General features: G+C 46.3%; 1 protein-coding gene across 3 annotated transcripts in view; it reads right to left on the bottom strand.

Moving 5' to 3' along the window:
- Nucleotides 1-490: 490 nt before the first annotated feature.
- ZBTB40 (zinc finger and BTB domain containing 40) overlaps nt 491-21,234 on the bottom strand; it is a 100,981-nt gene continuing 80,237 nt past the window's right edge. The window contains exons 13-19 of one of the 3 annotated variants that reach the window (XR_008996921.1): nt 12,285-12,449; nt 9,605-9,819; nt 8,270-8,432; nt 7,488-7,574; nt 6,064-6,290; nt 3,151-4,285; nt 491-1,925 (exon numbers count right to left, since the gene is read on the bottom strand). Coding sequence is in view for 2 of the 3 variants with exons in the window: in XM_036914625.2 (XP_036770520.2) it covers nt 3,280-3,283; nt 4,095-4,285; nt 6,064-6,290; nt 7,488-7,574; nt 8,270-8,432; nt 9,605-9,819; nt 12,285-12,449 (1,052 nt within the window). In the remaining variant the exon portion in view is untranslated. Of the gene's footprint in view, nt 4,286-6,063; nt 6,291-7,487; nt 7,575-8,269; nt 8,433-9,604; nt 9,820-12,284; nt 12,450-21,234 lie in introns of all 3 variants that reach the window. The other 2 variants (XM_036914625.2, XM_036914623.2) reach the window with 2 other exon arrangements.

The following is a 21,234-nucleotide window of genomic DNA, read 5'->3' as shown; positions in this document are numbered from 1 at the left end:
CACATAAGGGTGTCAAAATGAACAGTCTCCTCCGTGCTAGCAATTGCAGGGAATGGCTGACCTGTATGTGAAAGATTTTATTGGTGACAATTTAAATTTTCAACACTAAATTCATTAAAACCAGGCTGATAATTTGTACTATAATTCTGTCAGGTAAATACAATACCCCCCATTTATAAATGAGAGCCAAGAACTCAGAGAGGGTAAATATCTGACTCAAGGACACACAGTTAGAAAGTGGCAGAGCTGGGATGTACCCAAAGCCTGTCTCTGTGACACTGCACCATACTTGCCCCCTGGGAAAGAAGGGTTTGGAAATGAGACTGCACATGACAGGAGAGCTTCCCCCTGACCCATCCCAAGCCTGCAGGTACACGGTCGTCCCTAGGAAACCAGGCCTATCCAGCCTGTGCCCATCTGACAGCCAGCCAGAACCAAAGAGAAAACAGGTCTGTATCACACAATCCATTTGAAACTCATGCAGCATAAGTTTTTTCAAAGTACATACTTTATTTATACAGAATAGTGCAAGTTGGAAATGGATAATGGTTTGTCATCCGACTCATACAGCATCACATGCTGGTGGCTGTCCTGCCCACAGTGGCAGCTGGTATGGCTGGCCTTAGAAGGACAAGGAACGATTTGGCCGCAATCCACTGATTAGCCTGGGGGATATTTTCTTTCTCAACAATGTAATCCCCTGAGCACAGACAGCTTCTCCCTTCCCTATAAGCTGTTGTAGGTATAGCAAGTTTCTGTGCTCTGGCTGTGCTTCCAAGCTTTTGGCCCAAGTCCTACCAACCCCAAGATTTTCCATGGCAACAACACGATTATCAACTTGCTGTCAATACTCCCTTCAACCCCCTTCTTCCTTTTATTCCATTTTCTCCCTACCTCCCAAGTGTCGCGGGGATACACTGGGCAAAGCAGACCAGCGCTGGGGTCTGAATCCTTCCACTGGGAGGACTGACTAAAGCATCCCAGCATTCTCTCCATCACTGTTCAACTTTCTAGCCTCAACTTAATAGAAACATTGCCTATTCCCTAGAACCATTCTCTGTAAGGTTGGCAATTTCCTCCATCCCTTAGTTCATAGATCTCAGGCACATGGGATTTAAAGGCACAGCCCTCCCATCGTATATGCCATCAGCCTGTGGCGACCGCAGCATTAGCTGCGGAGAGAAACTTTTAGGGCCCATCTCATCTTTCCGGGAGGATACCTGGTTTAGACCATGAGACAGAACAGGGGCTTTGTCTTTCCATTCCTCCAGTCAGACTGGCCCTCATATTACCCCTCAGGAGGCGGCTGGTCGGTGTCCCGTGGCTGGTGGGAGAGGAGCGTCAGAACACTTCCTCACAGAGGACTGGCATCACCAAGGAGCAGTATTTGAAAGGCAGACCTTGGTGCTCACTGGATTGTTTTCCAAACATAAAGCTTTTGAGACATGAGAGAGGCTTTATTGAATAAACGAGTGAACACCTTTGTCTCTGCCCTTTTGCTGCCCCCCTGGTCCCAGGATCTGCTCACATATGTGGACAGCCCCATCTTCCTACGGCAGTCTTTGCTCTCGAATCATCTACGTGCTGTCTTCTCACTTCCCTGGGATGGGAAAACCCTGCTCCTCAGGTGACCCCATTACTCCCACAGAATTGAACTCCAGCCTAGACTCTGCGTTTCCCTCCTCACCAGCTGTGTATGAGCTGTGGGAGCAGAGAAGGCTTGGCGTCCCACCGAACAAATTCAAGTGTTCCAAGAAGCCCACAGACTCCACAGCACAGTGAATGCCCCAGAGGTCAGCCCGGAAGCCACCAGGACAGCACCCATGGCAGAGAGGCAAAGAGAACACCACAGCCAAAATGAGAGTGAGTGATGGAGACGGAGGAGACCGTGTAACATCCTCTGCGGCAGCAGTTCAGAAGGTCTCCTGGGCAGAAGGGGGAGAAGGAGTAAAACGGCCAGGGTACTAGAAGTCTTCCAGCAATAAAATCCAGCTTGGGTGTCTCTAGGGAGTGACACTAAAATTCACTGCCAATGCAGCATCTTGCAGAGAGGGCCACTTAAAGACTAAATTCAGGATAGACCTTTTCTCATTCTTGGCCAGTACAGGGTTCATGCCTCAGGGCGAGTGTGTCAAGGGCTTAGAGCATTTATCACAGCAAGTCCAAATTCTCTGTTTGCTCTCAGTACAGCGAGTTTAAAACTTAGACCTTTCTTTATTCAGAGACTCTTTAAAAAGAAAAATCACCTTCTCCTACAGGCCCTCAGCAATTAATTTTTTATTTTGTTTTTTGGTTGGAAGAAGTTTTGATGACACTGCAATTTCCAACCACAGCCCATGGCTTGTGAGGGCTGGGACTCCCCTCTGCAAGCATGGGCCACTCCATTCTCTTCCAGTGGGTTTTATCTGGTGCCAAGGGGAGATTCAGTGTCACTTCACCACTTGTAGACCAAGAGCTCTCGGGTCTGACAGCTCACAGCACTGAAAAACCTTAAGAAGAGAGAGAGCCTTGGCCGCCAAGGGACGGCGCGCGCGGGTGGTCTTAAAGGTTTGAGCACCATCTTCTGGTCAGTTTTTGGCTTCTGAGGTCCACTTGCCTTTGAAAACTTCATTTACTTCAGAATGAGAAGATCCCTGAGCAGACAAGCTCAAGCAATTTGCATATCAAAATGATGGCAGGAGTAGTGCCTGAGGGGAGCCGGCCCACACCAGAACTCCTACCTGCACAAAGCCCACGGCCGGCCAGCAAGCATGGCCTTTCAGCAATGTGACAGTAAAGGCCCCGACCGTGTCCATGAGTGACCCCCCACCCTCCTTACCTAGTTATGTGAAATGAGCTCGGAGAGAAGGGGTGCGCTTGCCTGTAGCTTGAGGGCAGGTGACCAAACGGGCACCGCCCTCCGTGGGGGCAAAGCCACACAGTGTGGCAGGGAGCCCTGCTTGCTGTGTAAACACTGCACCAGCAGACTTCAACCTTCTGGCATCCAGGAAAGGAAGATAAATTCTAGTCATTTCCCTCCAAACGGCAGGAACCTACATCCATCTAATTGCACTTCATAATGGATTCCACAAACCATTAATTATCAGATTATATTTTAGGAACTGAAGATAAAAAAGCTTCAAGAAATTCAGGCTCTAAAGGATCACTAACCTGCAGCAACAGTGGCAGCCTGGCAGAGCTCAGACAAGAGGCCACTCGCAAGGCATGGCAGAACCTGGCGCGAGGAAGAGCCGGGGGCAACCGCGGCGCCGCCAGCCCGGCGCTGGTCCCCTGGCTGCATCACCTGCTCCAGAGGGAGGGGCAAGGCCTCCAGGTCACGGAGAAGTTCTAGGATTCTGACGGGAGAGGTGATGAGGGTAACATGGAAAGGCTCAGGAACAAGCCTTCGGGTACAGACCACCATGGAGAATATCCCGGAAAGGCAGAGGCTGTTCTTCGGGGCTGGGCAGCCTCACACTGAACACTTCCAGCAGAAACCTTCCAACAGTGGCGTTTGGGGCAGGGCTGACTACTGACATGGTGGGACTGGGCACGGAAATGAGGCCTCCTGTGTGACCACGCTGCCACCTACCCTACTGCCACTATGAAGAGGGCTGGGCAACCCAAGCGGTTGCGGCGACGATAGAGTGAGGAAGGGGCCAAGTGTGCTCGAGGTTGGGGGTCTCTGGATGATCTGCTGGCACTTTCCTCAGGTTTTCCAGAGGCCAGAAGTCACCGGCAGCATCTGTAGCCCACATCTAACTGCCACTCTGCACCCTGAGGCTGCCAGCATGTTGTACTTCTCTGGCTGCCCATCACCAGCCCCCAGCCCACTGCTCCTTCAGACTGTCAGAAGCTACACTGCACTTGGGGATGCACAGGGTCCCCGAAGCCACAGCAGCAGGCCTGTGGGGATGCAGGCCTGCCTCCTTGGAGGGCAGTGGAGTTGGCATCACTGACTCGGACACTGTTGGTTCTATGAGAACAATGATGCTTCTCAGTGCAGCCGTTTGGGCTGTGCTAGGCTAAGATGCTAACCACTCAGGACAGTCAGGATGGAGGGGAGAGGGCAAGCTGCATTCTCTCGGCCCTCCACTGGACGAGGAGCCACTCACTTGGCCTCACCACAGATCAGGGTCACGGTGCCATCCAGCAAATCCTCCATAGTCACCGCCACGAGCTCCGAGCTGGTCTGAGATGTCTGAGAATTAGGCAATGTCACAAACACCTGCGACCCAGCAAGCTGGGTCTCCTCCAAAGTGATCACCTGCTCTGTCGGGGTTGCTGGCTCTGGGGTTTGGATCACCTGAAAGGGAAAGACCATGAGGCTGCTCTGGGCAGTGTCCACAGTTAGCACCCCAGAATTTACATGGTTTTCATCTTGTGCTGGAATGATGATATTTATGTTTTCACCTGAGGAGAGCAATTACATGTGCCTAATGGGAAGAGGCAAGTCTAACACACCAGTGATGCAAAAGAGAAGGCAGGCAAATAATTTAAATAACTCTGTGAGCAAAATTGCTGTAATTTAGCTCAGTATGCCATCTCGGGGTGCCCGGACTCTATGATTACACACCAGCGAACACTGGCTCAGTTTCTCACACTGGGTTTTTCTGTCTTGAGATTACACTGCAGAGGTAAGTGCCATATGAAAGGAATGACACGGAAGGTAGTCGGTCTCATGCTTGAACCATGGAAACAGGAATGAGTTACCAGAAGCCTTGGTTTGCCAAAGGTGGCATCTCTGGACCTCAACCAGGCTAAAAGCCTTCCTTGGAGGCTACACGGCTACAGAGCTTGGAAGAATGGGTAGAGGAAATGTGACTTCTATCACCTCATTCGTTTGGTTCACCAGCCGGCAGGGCAGACACCTTCTGTCCTCCACAGGTCACACATACCCCTTCCAAATGTCCACCACCTGGTAAAGATGATCTTCCCAGCTCAGGGACAGCTAGTCTGTGGTTGTGAAGTACATCAGTTCCTGCCTGAACCTCCAAGCTGATGCTTCTGATCCACAGAGCTCAGGACAGCTTGATGCGCCCTGTTATTTTCAGACCTGAGTACCCACAGAGGGCACAGTGCCACCCTGGCTCTTGGGAACAGCCAGAAGTGGGGAGCAGGGCACTAGACCTGAGTGGGCAGAAGGAAGGAAGCCAAGCTCAGCCATGTCTCTGTTCTGTGGGGCTGAACAGAGCAATTGTGGTGTTCAATCTAAATCCATCTAGGATAGTTTTCAAAACTGCTTTTCTTTTAGCAATGGGATCCTCCCACTTCACCCCTCCCCTTTTTCTCCCAAAGGACAGCTTACCAAGAATATGTAAAAAAGATCAAAGCAGAGCTGCTCTAGTTGATATGGCGGCAGGGGAGTCACCTGGCGCCAGTGTGCCTGACCTGCCCTCAGCTCCCCACAGACGCCCCTAAGAGCATGTTTAGGAAGGCCTCGCCTACGGGACTGGACAGCAGGACATCCCAGTCAGTTAAGAGTTCCTCTCCAGTCCTTGGACAAATTACTGCCAATAGACAGAACTAAGTTTCCTTTCCTTTCCTTTGTCCTCCTTGTTGGAGAAGACAGAGGAGCAGTAAGAGGCCCGGGAACTACAGAGGGGCTGGAGCAGCTCAGTCCCGAAACATCAGAAGAGGCAGGCTCCTCACCCGGGAGAGGGGACGGTCAGCCCGAGGGGCTCTCAAAGTGCTTCAAGCGAAGGTCTCAACAGAGAGCTCAGCCACCCAAGAGCTCCCTGGGGCCCCCTGCCACCCTCACCATATCCCGCAGTGTTTTGCAGAAGGCGGGAAGTGTGTGAATGAGGAGGGGAAACCAAGGTTGGTCTGCTTTCAGAAATTCTTGTTTCAGGCTCCCTCTACCCAGGGACGATTTCAAGTGTGGTCACCAGCAGATTAGAATTTTCTATTCTATTTGGTAAGAGATCCAGAGAGACTCTTCTACCAGGTCCTCTTGGTCCTGAATGTATTACTTGTGGGACCCTTTGAGAGCCCCAGAAAGATGGGTGTTGTGACAGAACTGCCTCCAGAGGAGCCTTAGGAACCCCGAATTAGCGCCCTGGCATCTGATGGCCCCAGAATCACCTGCGCCATCGGTGAGGCTGCTGCTGGGGCATCAGTGCCCGTCACCTTTGGGTGTTCAGATTCCAGGTGACCATCCAGCTGGGCCTGGGAGGTGAAGAGCTCACCACAGAGCTCACAGGGGAAGGTGTTCTCTGACTGCTTGAAGTGCTCCGTGCTGACGTGGTGCTGCAGGGCTCCGGGGAAGCGGAAGGTAGCCACGCAGTACAAGCACCTGAATGGCTGCGACCCTGCAGAAGGGGAGACAGAGGGGATGGGCTCTGGTGGAATGACAGAGAAATCAGCAGAAAGAGGGGAGAGGAAGGAGCAGAGGCAGATCCAGGTTCTGTGAGAACTGAAGCTTATACGATTTGGGGAACCCTCTTTAGGAAAACAATACAACATTCCAAATACAGGATTCTTTGGAAGTTTTGGACGGGTCCTGTGTAAGTGAGGCGCCCTAAAGCCACAGCTTCATTCTCATTAGTATTAGATTCAGGCTAAATGTGCCTGTGCTGGAGCCCATAATCCACTCAGGTGTAGACAATGATGCTGATGATGCTGTATTTCACCAATTCCAAGAGGAACATTTTAACATCTCTGAAATGGGTTCGTGGTATCTTAGGACTGCTCCGGACAAGGCAGCAGGTGGGTGCAGACTGCCAATGACTGCACATTTACGAACACCTGAGGGGGCAGCATCAAGACTTGCAGATTGTGTGTTCGTGGCTTGGAAGGAAATCCCTATGACAAGAGTGGGGCACATTTTTAACTTACAGGGACCAACTGGTCTTGGGGAGAAGGTAAGAGGTGGATGTTCAGCTACATTCCCAAAGCAGGAATGAGAAGTAGCCCAGTCTTATATAATCCTCAAGAGACCAAAACCAACGGCCTTACTGTGCTCCATCACCAAGGCTCCTGATGGCAGAGTGCACTGCCATGTGGAATGACACCAGGTCAACAGTCACAGCTGAAAGGACTCTGAGAAGCTAGATCACCTTCATTTATTTCTGTTTTCCTTTTTATACTGCATACAAGAGTGCACATAATCTACATCAAATTAAGTCCAAAACAACCCTCAGAATTACCTGTAAGTTCTAAGTGAGAAGAAAGTGTAGTTTAATTGGCAGTTTTTCTTTCTTAATGGTTTTTTAAAAACAGTGCATCTCACAACTAGCATTTTGAGTGATGAGACATAGCAGTAACAATGATTTCACAGGAAATGCTTCAGAGATGCTCACTGGTTCCAAGCTTTATGTATTTTCTATATACTAACATACTCATTTTCAGTTTTCCTAGGAGGTAGGCACTACAATTGTCACTGTTTTATAGATGGGGAAACTGAGGCACAAGTTAGTTTACTTAGCCTGGTTGGCACAGCTATGAATGGTGGGGATAAGACTCACTCCAGATGGTCCAGCCCAGCAGCATTCAGAAGGGCCACTGACCTGAATGCTGGCACTTGATGTGAACCTGCAGCAAAGCTGGTGTGGGGAAGAGCTCCTTACACTGGTCGCATTCGTGGAACTTCATATCTGCGAAGGACAAGAAGAAGTGGTGGGAAAGAACAAAAGGATGGCTCTCTAAGGCTGGAGAGTAACAGGCCGGGGGAGAGGAGCTGATGGGTAACTCCTAGCAAGCATCTACCTCATGCCTGTGGTGTATGAGTGCGATCTAGTGGCCTAGAGCACCAAGGCTGGATGCAGACCAGCTAGATGCAAACAGGGTTGTTGTGAGAGTGAAATGAGAAAGCACATCCAGAGTGCCCTGCATGTAGCCTGCCCACAGGAAATGCTTCATGACTGCCAGCTGTCGTAATTATCTCCAAATTGATAGGCAATGGAAGTATTAATAACTTTCTGAAGACAAGGAAACAGGCTCAGAAACAGAAGTCACCTGTCAAGGTCATACCGCTGATCAGTGCTGGAGTCAGGGTCTCCACCCAAGCTTGTCTGCCCCCACGGCTGCCACCCTTGCCCACGTGCCCCAACTGATCATCACTCAGGCTGGTAGGAGCTCACAGTGCTCTGAGTCTCTGGGCTTGAGAACTGCTGCCACTCAAGCTATGTTACTGATGGCCCACGGACTGGTGTGGCATCCTTCAGGCACGCTGAGGCCGAAGGCAGGAATTACCGTAGCACACCTGGCTAGCACTGGAAGCCAGGAGATTTGGAACCCAGGATGCTATTCATCAGCAGGCCCTACTCTGTCTATGACGCCCAAACGTCACCTGCGTGCTCTGCTTTGATGTGCTTCTTGTGTTCAATAGTGTTGGGAAAGGTTTTGTCACAGGAGCTGCACTGGAGTGATGCGAACTTGGAAGATCGATGGTTCTGAGCAGCAAATACGTCAGGGTGGTGGGTCCGATTGTGGTACCACAAACCAGACAATTGCTGCAAGGAATTTGGCAAATGTTAGGTCTTAGAATGTTCCAGTAGCTGGAGAGTTCACGAAATCCTCATGAGAGAGAGAGGAAAACATTCTCAGTTAAGCTTATGGCTCTAGAATCAACGCTTACCTATCAAACTAAGTGTTGTCAACATGAGAGGCTGGTGTTTGTGGGAACAAGGCATTTATATATTTGCTGAGAGGCCACTAGAGGACAGGGCTCAGCTGAGTCCTTCAGAAACTCTCAGTCGTCACAACAAGCCTATGAGGTACAAGCTAAGGCACAAAGGGGTTACATGACTTGTCCAAGGTCACACAGATTAGCAAACAGCAGGACCAGGATTCAAACCCTGGCCTTCCAATTGAAGCACCTGTTCTCCACTGACCCATATCGCACCTCTTCCCAGAGGCCCAGGGGAAGCAGCAGAGAAGCGTGCTGGAGCAGGGGTGTGTGCTGTCCCTGCTCTATAAGCAACTGTCCCCCTCCCTCCCAGGTTCCAGAGCAGCTTTGGGACACTCCCTAAAATTTCACGGTTTCCTAGAGACGGAGTCACAGCACAAGACACGACCCCAAATTAACTCTCAGTATTTGTTGTGCTGAAATTAGCCATGGTGCTTGTCTCTACATACCCAAATCTGACAGATGCAAAAACCATTCTTTTCTCTGTGGCATTAGAGTTGAGTTTCTCATAGATGTGGTTTCTTTCTAGTTGCATATGGGGTTTCACCTTAATTACATACCAAATTCTAAGGTAAAGAAGCAGAGCCCTTCCCTGGGAGTTAAACACAAACAATAATTATGCTAAACAAGGTAATTTCAGGCAGAGTTACATACCCCACTGTCATGGTCATTTCCCTCAACACATGGGGTCAATAGGTTCTACAGAATGTGAGTATCCATGGGGAAAAGCAGTATTCAGTTCATGACAAGGCTGAAATCTAAGACAAGTGGTATAAGGGTGCTTGGCTCCAATTAAAGCTCTTCCACCATATTACTCTGACCATGTCACCTTCAATAATCGGAATATTTACAGGCTGCATTCTTCACAAGAACCAGCTATCATCATATCCTGGAGACAAGATGTGCTCTGCATGCTATAAACATGGGAATCAAGGAAGATCAAAGGGAGAGCAGGCCAGGGGCTGGGGGCAGAGCTCCCACGGAACCTGAGCTCACCTGGTAGGCCTTGTTGCAGATCCCACAGCTGAAGGGCTTCCCTCCAACATGGGTCACCATGTGCCGCTCCAGCATGGAAGGGGCACTGAAGATCTTCCCGCACGTGGGGCAGGGGTGGTACTCCTTGGAGTGTACCTCGTGGATGTGCTTGCGGTGATCCTGCAGAGTGGGGAAGCTCATCCTGCATTTCTTGCAGTCATAGGGATCTTCTATGTCTGGTTCCATGGGAGGAAGAAGGAGAGGGGGAAATACCACAGGCAGCTATCAGTGAGATGTGGGTGGTTGTAACAGCTCCAGACGCAAGACTCTGTTTAGATGTAATGCAAGGTCGCAGACTCCGACACCCAGAAGTCAGTGTGGTGATCACCTGATTACCTCCTAGCTTCCTCCAGGGAGGGGGATCCCTCCCAGGCTTCTGGATGAACCACCTCTGCAGCACCAAGGAGTTCACCTCGATTCCTTATGTGCTATCTTACAAGTGAAGTTCTATTTTGCTACTTTCCAGGGAGCAATGCCCTTGCTCCTCCCCTGCTTGCAGTGGGCATTTGTGAGTTTTCCAAATTTTCTATAGAGATTCCCACATACTCCCCAGAGCATCACTATTTCCTTTGTTGTCAGTAGTATGACTGACAGGAAGAATGCTTCCTTGCTCCCACTTTAGATTCAAAAATAACATTTTCATAGGTGGCATTCAGTGAGTGCTAGATGACAGGCAGGTTTTAAGTGCCTTACATATATTAACTCACTTTATCCTTCCTGTAACACTGTAGTAGGTTCCATTGTCAGTCCCTATTTTAGAAATTAGGAAAAGCAAGGCTGAGAGTGCCCAGTGACACAGTAGGAAATGGCTGGACTGGGTAACAATCCCAGTGTTCACTGCCAAGTATGCTCTGAGCTACATACTTAATTGGACACACCAACTCTTCAGTGAGACCTCAAAAGTAAAACCTGGCACGGATAAAGAATACACTTGCTGTCCCCATGACAGGAAACTTCAGGCTTTTTCTGAAAGCAACAGAAAGCAAAATGTTTTAATAGTAAAATCCTTTGCCCAGAAGAAGGCCAGCACACAGGCCAATCTTAGGTGTGCACCGACCCAGACTAACTCAGAACTCCGCCGTGCAGCAGCGCTCAGTACCACTGACTGACGACTTTCCCGTGGGCACGAGCTCTGGCGATCTCAGTTTACAAGGAACGGTCTCTGAGAGCGGGGCCTGGATGCTGGGCCTGCCACCAATGATACACTCTAAGGCACGGCAGGTCTTCTGGGTCTTCTCCATTCTGAAAATTGAGTCTTCCCCTTCCCTGACCCCCCTGTAAACTGGGAGAAGGAAACTGAAGCAGAATGTCATTTAAAAGGTCCAGAGGATGTCAAAATTATGGCACTGCATTCAAGCCAATCTCATTCATCTGGAAGTCTATTGCAACTGGATTTTTTGGACTTGTAACCTCCTTGGGGGGAAGGGGCAGCATTTGCTCTTCTTCCAACAATGTCCAGGGTCCAGCCACATGCTGAGCACACACAGAAGCTCTAGCAAAGTCCTTTGCTGGCTGGCTGGTGACAGACTTGAATGTGCTGATATAAAGCATGTTTGTGAGTCACTGTATTTGCCAGCTAGAAACTGATGTGTGGGAAACAGGGCTGGGGAGGGGAGAAGGGTATGCAAGGTGCACAGCATTCAAAACAGGCTTTGATGGTGAGAAATGGCATCTGAGAGGGTTGCTCTTGTCACCAATAATAATATCTGGCATTTATCGAGCGTTTTCTAGGTGTCAGGCAGGGAGCTTCGTGATTTACACCTGATGGCTCACTAGTTCTCACTGTAACCCGAGGTGGTAGCATACTTATTTTCTCTAGTTTACAGAAGAGGCATAAGAGACATAGAAAGGTAGGATATTTGTTTAAGGTCTCAAGGAAGTAAAGGGCAGGGTCAAGATGTGTGAATTCAGAGCCCAGCTCTCCCCCCACCGTGCTGTGCTGATTACATTCCTGCTGCAACAAGAGCAGCTGAAGACGGGATGTGCCGGCCAGATGCCACACTGGCGACTTCCTGATGATGTAATGGGGAGTCACAGAATTACCTTTCCCTTCCTGTGTGTGCTGACTAGAACTGTGTTTTTGTCTGTATCAGTTCTAGCAGAAGGGGAGAAAGATGGGGGCAGACCCTACAAACTGAGTGAATGCGATGGCATTTGGGGGAGAATGCTGGGTGGGCTTTGAAAGGAGCGTGCCTAGGGACCACTCACAATGGTAGACATTTGCTCGGAGAGGCCTTGGGGAAGGCAGGTATGATTATAAGATGAGAGTAGGGGAAGGACAGTGGGGGCAGCAAACAGAAGCTCAGTGGACTGATGGGAGTATTCTGCGCTTTGTGAGTCTGTCTGTTACAGAGGCTCTCTCCTTCAAGCCTAATTTGCCTGTCAGCCAAATACCACCAGGTGAGCTAAAGAGGAAGACAAGGAAACAGCCTGAACAGAGAACTGGGCATCACACAGTGACACATTAAAATGCGATTTTTCTTGAAATAGGAATGAGCTATGTGGGTTTTGCAGGATAGGGGAGGTGAAGGCACCAAATGGGCCCAGGTCTGGCGGAGTGACAACTTCTGTTATGATTGTTACATGCGTTCTCAGGGCCAGGCCTGGCACCAAGCGCCTCGTCCACAACCTCAGTACATACTGTGAAACGTGTGCAGGTGGATGGAGAGGCCATTGGCTTGCCGGAAGCCTTTGCCACAGTCCCTGCAGACATATGGCTTGTCTCCAGTGTGAGTCCTCACGTGGCGGGAGAGCTCAATGGACTGGGCAAACACGGCATCGCAGTACTGGCATGCATACATTTTCCCTGGAAATATACATGCTTTTGTTAGAGACAGCACTAAATATTTTTGGCATTCCTAAAAATGTCACATTCTAAAGCATGTATCAGGGAAATATAATCTGGGAGATGATATAAAAACAAGGTAATTTGTAATATACCGAGGGAGAGATCTGAGCCACTCTATCAGATGGCATCTCGCAAACAAGCCATCACACAGAGAGGGTGTCATGTGGTCTCCCTATCCTGAGGAATAAGGATGGAGTTCTCATCATATAAGACTACCCATCTGTTAACCAGGCCACCATGAGGATGGAAGAGTTCATTCCACTCCCGGGAAACAGATACAGTCTTGTGCCTGGAAATACCCTAGTCCACATCCCTTACAACTTCACAGTGTAGAACTGCAAGTGCAACATAAAGGTGACAGACGTGGATTCAGAGAAAAATGAAACCCTTCTCTCAGTGACTTGCTATAAATTACTATAAATAACTTGGCCTCTCTATTTTCTCATGCACATCATGAGAATATAATGACCAGAATAAAATGAAAGATATCAGAAAATACAGGTAAAGAGCAAGTCTGGAAAAAAAAAATTGGCTTTTGTAAAACATACTAGACCAACTGTACCTCCAAGCTCCCTTATGGGTCAACAGGGAAGGGAGGAAATCAGTGAGGTAAGGGTCTCAGACCCCTCATATCCCAGGGCCTAATTCAACTAAAGAAATCAACTTCACTTTCATTTTCTACGTAGTGGGATTTGAATAAGATCTTGAGAGAAAACAAGGGTTTCTTGAATCAAGAGTTGAAGTTACTGAGGAGCCAGAGACTCAGTCCTTGGCCACCTTCTTCACCCTCACTCTCCAGGTGATCTCATCTCAGAGCCTTATATACCATCTATACACTGACAGCTTCATTCATAACTCTAGCTCCCAGCTTTCCCCAGACCTTTACTTGTATAGTCACATGCCTGGTACTCTACTTCTCCACTTGGGGCTCCAATTTATCATATCTAAAACAGAGCTCCTAATTCTCTATCCTACCATGCCCACCACCCACCCACCTACCCATCCATATACACACACAGAAGCCCCAGTCTCCGCCATTTCACTAAACGGCAGCACCATTTACTCAGCTGCTTATGCTCCAAAACCCAGAGCCATCCTTAATTCTTCCTTCTCACACATTCCACATGCAATCTACCATTAGTCCTGTAATGTCCACTTTCAACAATACATTCCCAAACTTGAACATTTTTTACAACTGCCCTTAACACAACTCTGGTTGAAAACCCCATCATTTCCACATAGGACTACTGCAGTGCCTCTCCGTTTATATTGCACTATTGACCTTTTACAATTCTTTTCCCCCCATATCTGAGGGGGACAGGGAATCTGTAATCTGATAATTATTTGATGTTCTTGGGTTTCTAATCTTGCAGTTTGTTATGCCTGCTGACTCTCCCTCCTGGAGAATTGTTCCTCATGTGTTGTCATTTTGTATTGTGAACTCATCTTCTACAGGGTTGTTTTTTTTTTTTTTTGGTGTCATTAATGTACAATTACATGAGCAACATTATGGTTACTAGACAACCCCCATTATCAAGTTCCCACCACATACCCCATTACAGTCACTGTCCATCAGTGTAGTAAGATGGTACAGAATCACTACTTGTCTTCTCTGTGTTCTACTGCCTTCACCGTGCCCCCCCTTCATTATGTGTGCTAATTGTTAATGTCCCCTTCTTCCCTTCATCCCTCCCTTCCCACCCATCCTCCCCAGTCCCTTTCCCTTTGGTAACTGTTAGTCCATTCTTGGGTTCTGTGAGTCTGCTGCTGCTTTGTTCCTTCAGTTTTTTCTTTGTTCTTATGCTCCACAGATGAGTGAAATCATCTGATACTTGTCTTTCTCCAACTGGCTTGTTTCACTGAGCATAATACCCTCTAGTTCCATCCATATTGTTGTAAATGGTAGGATTTACTTTCTTCTTACGGCTGAATAATATTGCATTGTGTATATGTACCACCTCTTCTTTATCCATTCATCTACTGACGGACACTTAGGTTGCTTCCATTTCTTGGCTATTGTAAATAGTGCTATAATAAACATAGGGGTGCATATGTCTCTTTGAAACTGGGCTCCTGCATTCTTAGGGTAAATTCCTAGGAGTGGAATTCCTGGGTCAAATGGTATTTCTATTTTGAGTTTTTTGAGGAACCTCATATTGCTTTCCTTAATGGTTGAACTAATTTACATTCCCACCAGCAGTGTAGGAGGGTTCCCCTTTCTCCACATCCTTACCAACATTTGTTGTTGTTTGTCTTTTGGATGTTGGCCATCCTAACTGGTGTGAGGTGATATCTCATTGTGGTTTTAATTTGCATTTCTCTGATGATTAGCAATGTGGAGCATGTTTTCATGTGCCTGTTGACCATCTGAATTTCTTCTTTGGAGAAGTGTCTGTTCAGATCCTCTGCCCATGTTTTAATTGGCTTATTTGTTTTTTGTTTGTTGAGGTGCGTGAGCTCTTTATATATTTTGGATGTTAACCCTTTATCGGATCTGTCATTTATGAATATATTCTCCCATACTGTAGGATGCCTTTTTGTTCTACTGATGGTGTCCTTTGCTGTACAGAAGCTTTTCAGCCTGATACAGTCCCACTTGTTCAGTTTTGCTTTTGTTTCCCTTGCCTGGGGATATATGTTCATGAAGAAGTTGCTTATGTTTACGTCCAAGAGATTTTTACCTATGTTTTTTTCTAAGAGTTTTATGGTTTCATGACTTACATTCAGGTCTTTGATTCATTTTGAGTTTACTTTTGTGTGTGGGTTTAGACAATGATCCCGGTTTCATTCTCTTACATGTAGCTGTCCAGTTTTGCCAACACCAGCTGTTGAAGAGGCTGTCATTTCCCCACTGTATATCCATGGCTCCTTTATTGTATATTAATTGACCATATATGTTTGGGTTAATATCTGGACTCTCTATTCTGTTCCACTGGTCTATGGGTCTGTTCTTCTGCCAGTACCAAATTGTCTTGATTACTGTGGCTTTGTAGTAGAGCTTGAAGTTGGGAAGCAAGATCCCCCCTGCTTTATTCTTCCTTCTCAGGATTGCTTTGGCTTTTTGGGGTCTTCTGTGGTTCCATATGAATTTTAGAACTATCTGTTCTAGTTCACTGAAGAATGCTGTTGGTATTTTGATAGGGACTGCACTGAATCTGTAGATTGCTTTAGGCAGGATGGCCATTTGACAATATTAATTCTTCCTAGCCAAGAGCATGGGATGAATTTCCATTTGTTGGTGTCCTCTTTAATTTCTCTTAAGAGTGTCTTGTAGTTTTCAGGGTATAGGTCTTTCAGTTCCTTGGTTAGGTTTATTCCTAGGTATTTTATTCTTTTTGATGCAATTATGAATGGAATTATTTTCCCGATTTCTCTTTCTGCTAGTTCATCATTAGTGTATAGGTATGCAACAGATTTCTGTGTGTTAATTTTGTATCCTACAACTTTGCTGAATTCTGACATCAGTTCTAGTAGTCTTGGAGTGGATTCTTTAGGTTTTTTTATGTGCAATATCATGTCATCTGCAAATAGTGACAGTGTGACTTCTTTCTTACCAATCTGGATGCTTTTTATTTCTTTGTTTTGTCTGATTGCTGTGGCTAGGACCTCCAGTACTATGTTGAATAAAAGTAGGAAGAGTGGCCATCCCTGCCTGGTACCTGATCTTGGGGGAAAAGCTTTCAGCTTCTCACTGTTAAGTGTGATGTTGGCAGTGGTTTGTCATATATGGCCTTTATTATGTTGAGGTACTTGCCCTCTATACCCATTTTGTTGAGAGTTTTTATCATGAATGGTTATTGAATGTTGTCGAATGCTTTTTCAGCATCTATGGAGATGATTATGTGGTTTTTGTCCTTCATTTGTTGATGTGGTGGATGATGTTGATGGATTTTCAAATGTTGTACCATCCTTGCATCCCTGAGATGAATCCCACTTGATCATGGTATATGATCCTCTTGATGTATTTTTAAATTTGGTTTGCTAATATTGTTGAGTATTTTCGCATCTATGTTCATCAGGGATATTGATCTGTTATTTCCTTTTTTTGTGGTGTCTTTGCCTGGTTTTGGTATTAGAGTGATGTTGGCTTCACAGAAAGAGTTTGGAAGTATTCCTTCATCTTCTATTTTTTGGAAAACTTTAAGGAGAATGGGTATTATGTCTTCTCTAAATGTCTGATAAAATTGAGTGGTGAGTCCATCTGGCCCGGGCGCTTTGTTCTTGGGCAGTTTTTTGATTACCAATTCAATTTCTTTGCTGGTAATTGGTCTGTTTAGATTTTCTCTTTCTTCCTTGGTCAGTCTTGGAAGGTTGTATTTTTCTAGAAAGTTGTCCATTTCTTCTAGGTTATCCAGTTTGTTAGCATATAGATTTTCCTAGTATTCTCTAATAATTCTTTGTATTTCTGTGGTGTCCGTCATGATTTTTCCTTTCACATTTCTGATTCTGTTAATCTGTGTAGATTCTCTTTTTCTCTTAATAAGTCTGGCTAGGGATTTATCTATTTTGTTTATTTTCTCAAAGAACCAGCTCTTGTTTTCATTGATTTTTTCTGCTGTTTTATTCTTTTCAATTTTATTTCATCTCTGATCTTTAATATGTCCCTCCTTCTGCTGACTTTGGGCCTCTTTTGTTCTTCTTTTTCCAGTTTCAATAATTGTGGATTTAGACTACTCATTTGGGATTGTTATTCCTTCTTTAAATAGGCCTGGATTGCTATATACTTTCCTCTTAGAACTGCCTTTGCTGCATCCCACAGAAGTTGGAGTGTCGTGCTGTTGTTGTCATTTGTATCCATATATTGCTTGATCTCTGTTTTTATTTGGTCATTGATCCATTGATTATTTAAGAGCATGTTATTAAGCCTCCATGTGTTTGTGAGCCTTTTTGTTTTCTTTGTACAATTTATTTCTAGTTTTATACCTTTGTGATCTGAGAAGTTGGTTGGTAGAATTTCAATCTATTTGCATTTACTGAGGTTCTTTTTGTGGCCTAGTATGTAGTCTATTCTGGAAAATGTTCCATGTGCACTTGAGAAGAATGTGTATCCTGCTGCTTTTGGGTGTAGAGTTCTGTAAATGTTCGTTAGGTCCACCTGTTCTAGTGTGTTGTTCGGTGCTATGTGTCCTTACTTATTTTCTGTCTGGTGGATCTGTCCTTTGCCATAACTGGTGTGTTGAAGTCTCCTAAACTGAATGCATTGCATTCTATTTCCTCCTTTCATTCTGTTAGTATTTTTTTCACATATGTAGGTGCTCCTGTGTTGGGTGCATAGATATTTATAATGGTTATATCCTCTTGTTGGACTGACCCCTTTATCATTATGTAATGTCCTTCTTTATCTCATTACTTTCTTTGTTTTGAAATCTATTTTGTCTGATACAAGTACTGCAACACCTGCTTTTTTCTCCCTAATGTTTGCATGAACTATCTTTTTCCATCCCTTCACTTTTAGTCTGTGTATGTCTTTGGGTTTGAGGTGAGTCTCTTGTATGCAGCATATAGATGGGTCTTGCTTTTTTATCCATTCTGTTACTCTGTGTCTTTTGATTGGTGCATTCAGTCCATTTACATTTGGGGTGATTATCAATAGATATGTACTTATTGCCATTGCAGGCTTTGGATTTGTGGTTACCAATGGTTCAAGTGTAGCTTCATTACCAGCTAACCATCTAACTTTAACTTACTTATTATGCTATTATAAACACAGTCTAATGATTCTTTATTTCTCTCCCTTCTTATTCTTCTTCCTCCACTCTTTATATGTTAGGTGTTTTATTCTATACTCTTTTTTGTTTCCCTTGACTGCTTTTATGGATAGCTGATTTTATTTTTTGCCTTTAGTTAGTATTTGGTTGGTCTGCTTTCTTTGGTGTGATTTTATTTTCTCTGGTGACATCTATTTTGCCTTAGGATTACTTCCATCTAGAGCAGTCCCTTTAAAATACACTGTAGAGGTGATTTGTGGGAGGTAAATTCCCTCAACTTTTGCTTATCTGGGAATTGCTGAATTCCCTCCTTCAAATTTAAATGATAATCTTGCTGGATACAGTATTCTTGGTTCAAGGCCCTTCTGTTTCATTGCATTAAATATATCGTGGCATTCTCTTCTGGCCTGTAAGGTTTCTGTTGAGAAGTCTGATGATAGCCTGATGGGTTTTCCTTTGTAGGTGATCTTCTTTCTCTCTGGCTGCTTTTAGTACCCTGTCCTTGTCTTTGATCTTTGCCATTTTATTATATGTCTTGGTGTTGTCCTCCTTGGATCCCTTGTGTTGGGAGATGTGTGGGCTTCCATGGTCTGAGAGGTTATTTCCTTCCCCAGCTTGGGGAAGTTTTCAGCAATTATTTCTTCAAAGACACTTTCTATCCCTTTTTATCTCTTCTTCTTCTTCTGGTACCCCTATGATGCAAATATTGTTCTGTTTGGATTGGTCACACAGTTCTCTTAATATTCTTTCATTCCTAGAGATCCTTTTATCTCTCTCTGCCTCACTTCTCTGTATTCCTGTTGTCTGATTTCTATTCCTTTAACAGTCTCTTTCACCTCATCGTCTGCTCTTAAATCTTCCCAGTTTGTTTCATTTCTGTTATCTCTCACCAGAATTCATCCCTTAGCTCTTGCATATTTCTGTGCAGCTCCATCAACATGGTTATTTTTAATTTGAATTCTTTTTTTAGGAAGATTGGTCATATTGGTCTCACTAGGCCCTCTCTCTTGCGTTTGAATGATTTTGGACTGGACCAGGTTCTTCTGCCTTTTCATGGCAATAGAAGTGATTGCCAGCAAGTGGCGCATGTGTCAGCTGGTAGAACAAAGTCCCTTCCTGCTTGTTGGTCACCTTGCCCTTCTCTGCTGCCTATGCCAGTTAACCGCACACAGGGAGCAGCAGTCTCTGGGTTAATCCCCTGAGCTGCTGTGGGTGGGTCGGCCCTTGGGATAGCCTAGGGCACTGCTGGGGGTCGCAGGCATGCAGTGTGTGTTTTCCTGCAAGAATGGCACCCCTTTGTGCCTTCTGGACTTTGTGCCAGCTTCCTCTGCCTGTGCCTGGCAGCTATGCGCAGGGGGCAGCCTCTGGATCTGGCACAGTTAGCTGCACGCTGGGAGAAGACTCTGTGTGGTTGTTGTGGGTGGGGCTGCTCCCCAGCTGGTCTGCAGCCATGGCATGTCAGCCAGTCTGCTTGCAGTGTCGGTGGAGGGGAATGAACGGCAGGCTGCTTATTGCTGTGAGGGGCTTCAGAGCTGCGTTGCCACCCAGGGGGTTAGGGCGCCTGAATTTCCTTAAAATTCCTAACCTGCTGGGCTGTATGTGCCAGGATGATTTTGTCTACCTGTTAAACCCTTGTCCCTTTAAGATTTTTAAAGTGCCTTCTTTTCTTTTGTCCCAGGGCAGCCGGCTGTGGGGACCCGTTTGCAGTCTCAGTCTTGGATTTTACTTTTCCATTTCTCTATTACCCAGCACACCATGCAATGTGTATCTGTGCTCCCAGTGCAGATTACTAGGGTTGGTTATTTAGCAGTCCTGTGCTTCCACTCCCTCCCCACTCTGATTCTTTTCCTCCTGCCAGTGAGCTGGGGTGGGGGGAGTGCTCTGCTCCCACCGCGTCACAGATTTGTATCTTACCCTTTTCATGAGATGCCGAGTTCTCGCAGATGTAGATGTAGCCTGGCTGTTGTACTGTATCTTCTGGTCTCTCTTTTAGAAATAGTTGTATTTGCTGTATTTTCCAAACATATATGGTTTGGGGAGATTTCTGCTGCCCTACTCACACTGCCATCTTGAGAAAATCGCCAACCTTTTACAATTTATTGTTGAGACTGACCAGAATTACCTTAAAAAAAAGGAAATCAGATCCTATCACTCCTCTGCTCAAAATTCTCGTATGGCTTCCTATGGTAGACAGGCATAGTGGCCCCCAAAGATGCCTATATCCTTATCATTAAAACTTGTGAATGGGCCAACAGGGAAGTGAGGAAATCAGGCCAAAGGATTCTGAAGGTTTGATTAAGTTCAGGGTCCTGAGATGGTAGGATTATCCTGGATTGTACAATTAGGCCCGGTGCAATCCCAAGGGTCGTTGTGTGAGGTGGAAGGGGAGTCAGAGGAGGAGGCATGATGGTGGGAGGACAGGTGGCAGCCATGCAGCCAGCAGCCACAGGATGCAGACAACCTCTCGAGGCTGGAAATGGCAAGGGCAATGAATTCTCCCCTAGAGCCTCCACCAGGTACACACTTGGCCATAATTTTGATTGCAGCCTCCTAAGACCCATTTTGGACCTTTAACCTCCAAAGCAGTAAGAGAGTACCTTTGCATTAAGCCACTGTTTGTGGTAATGTTATAGTAGCAATAGAAACTAACACACTGCACAGAAACTGAAGTCCCTACTTTGGCTTCTAAAATGCTACAAGATCTGGCCTTTGGTGACCTCTCTGGCTTTATCTCTCAGCACTCTTCCCTCATTTACTCTGCCTGAACCCCTTCCAGTTTCCCTGTGGTCTCTCCTTCCCACACGGGGAGGGGGTCTCTGCACTTGTGATACTCCTGTCCTTCGTCTTCCATGGCTCCATCTTTCACTTCATTCAGGCTGCTGCTCAATGCCAAGTCTCAGAGGCCACCTCTGACGGGACAAGTAGCACTCCATCCCCACCCGTCATTTTCTTGCCACTTATCCTGCCTTGTTTTTCTTCCCAGCAATTACTGCTACTGGAACTTACCTTACACATGTACTTGTCTATGGTCTGTT

This window comes from Manis pentadactyla, chromosome 4, assembly GCF_030020395.1.
Source record: "Manis pentadactyla isolate mManPen7 chromosome 4, mManPen7.hap1, whole genome shotgun sequence".
NCBI lineage: Eukaryota > Metazoa > Chordata > Mammalia > Pholidota > Manidae > Manis > Manis pentadactyla.
This window is presented reverse-complemented; position numbering and strand designations above follow the sequence as displayed.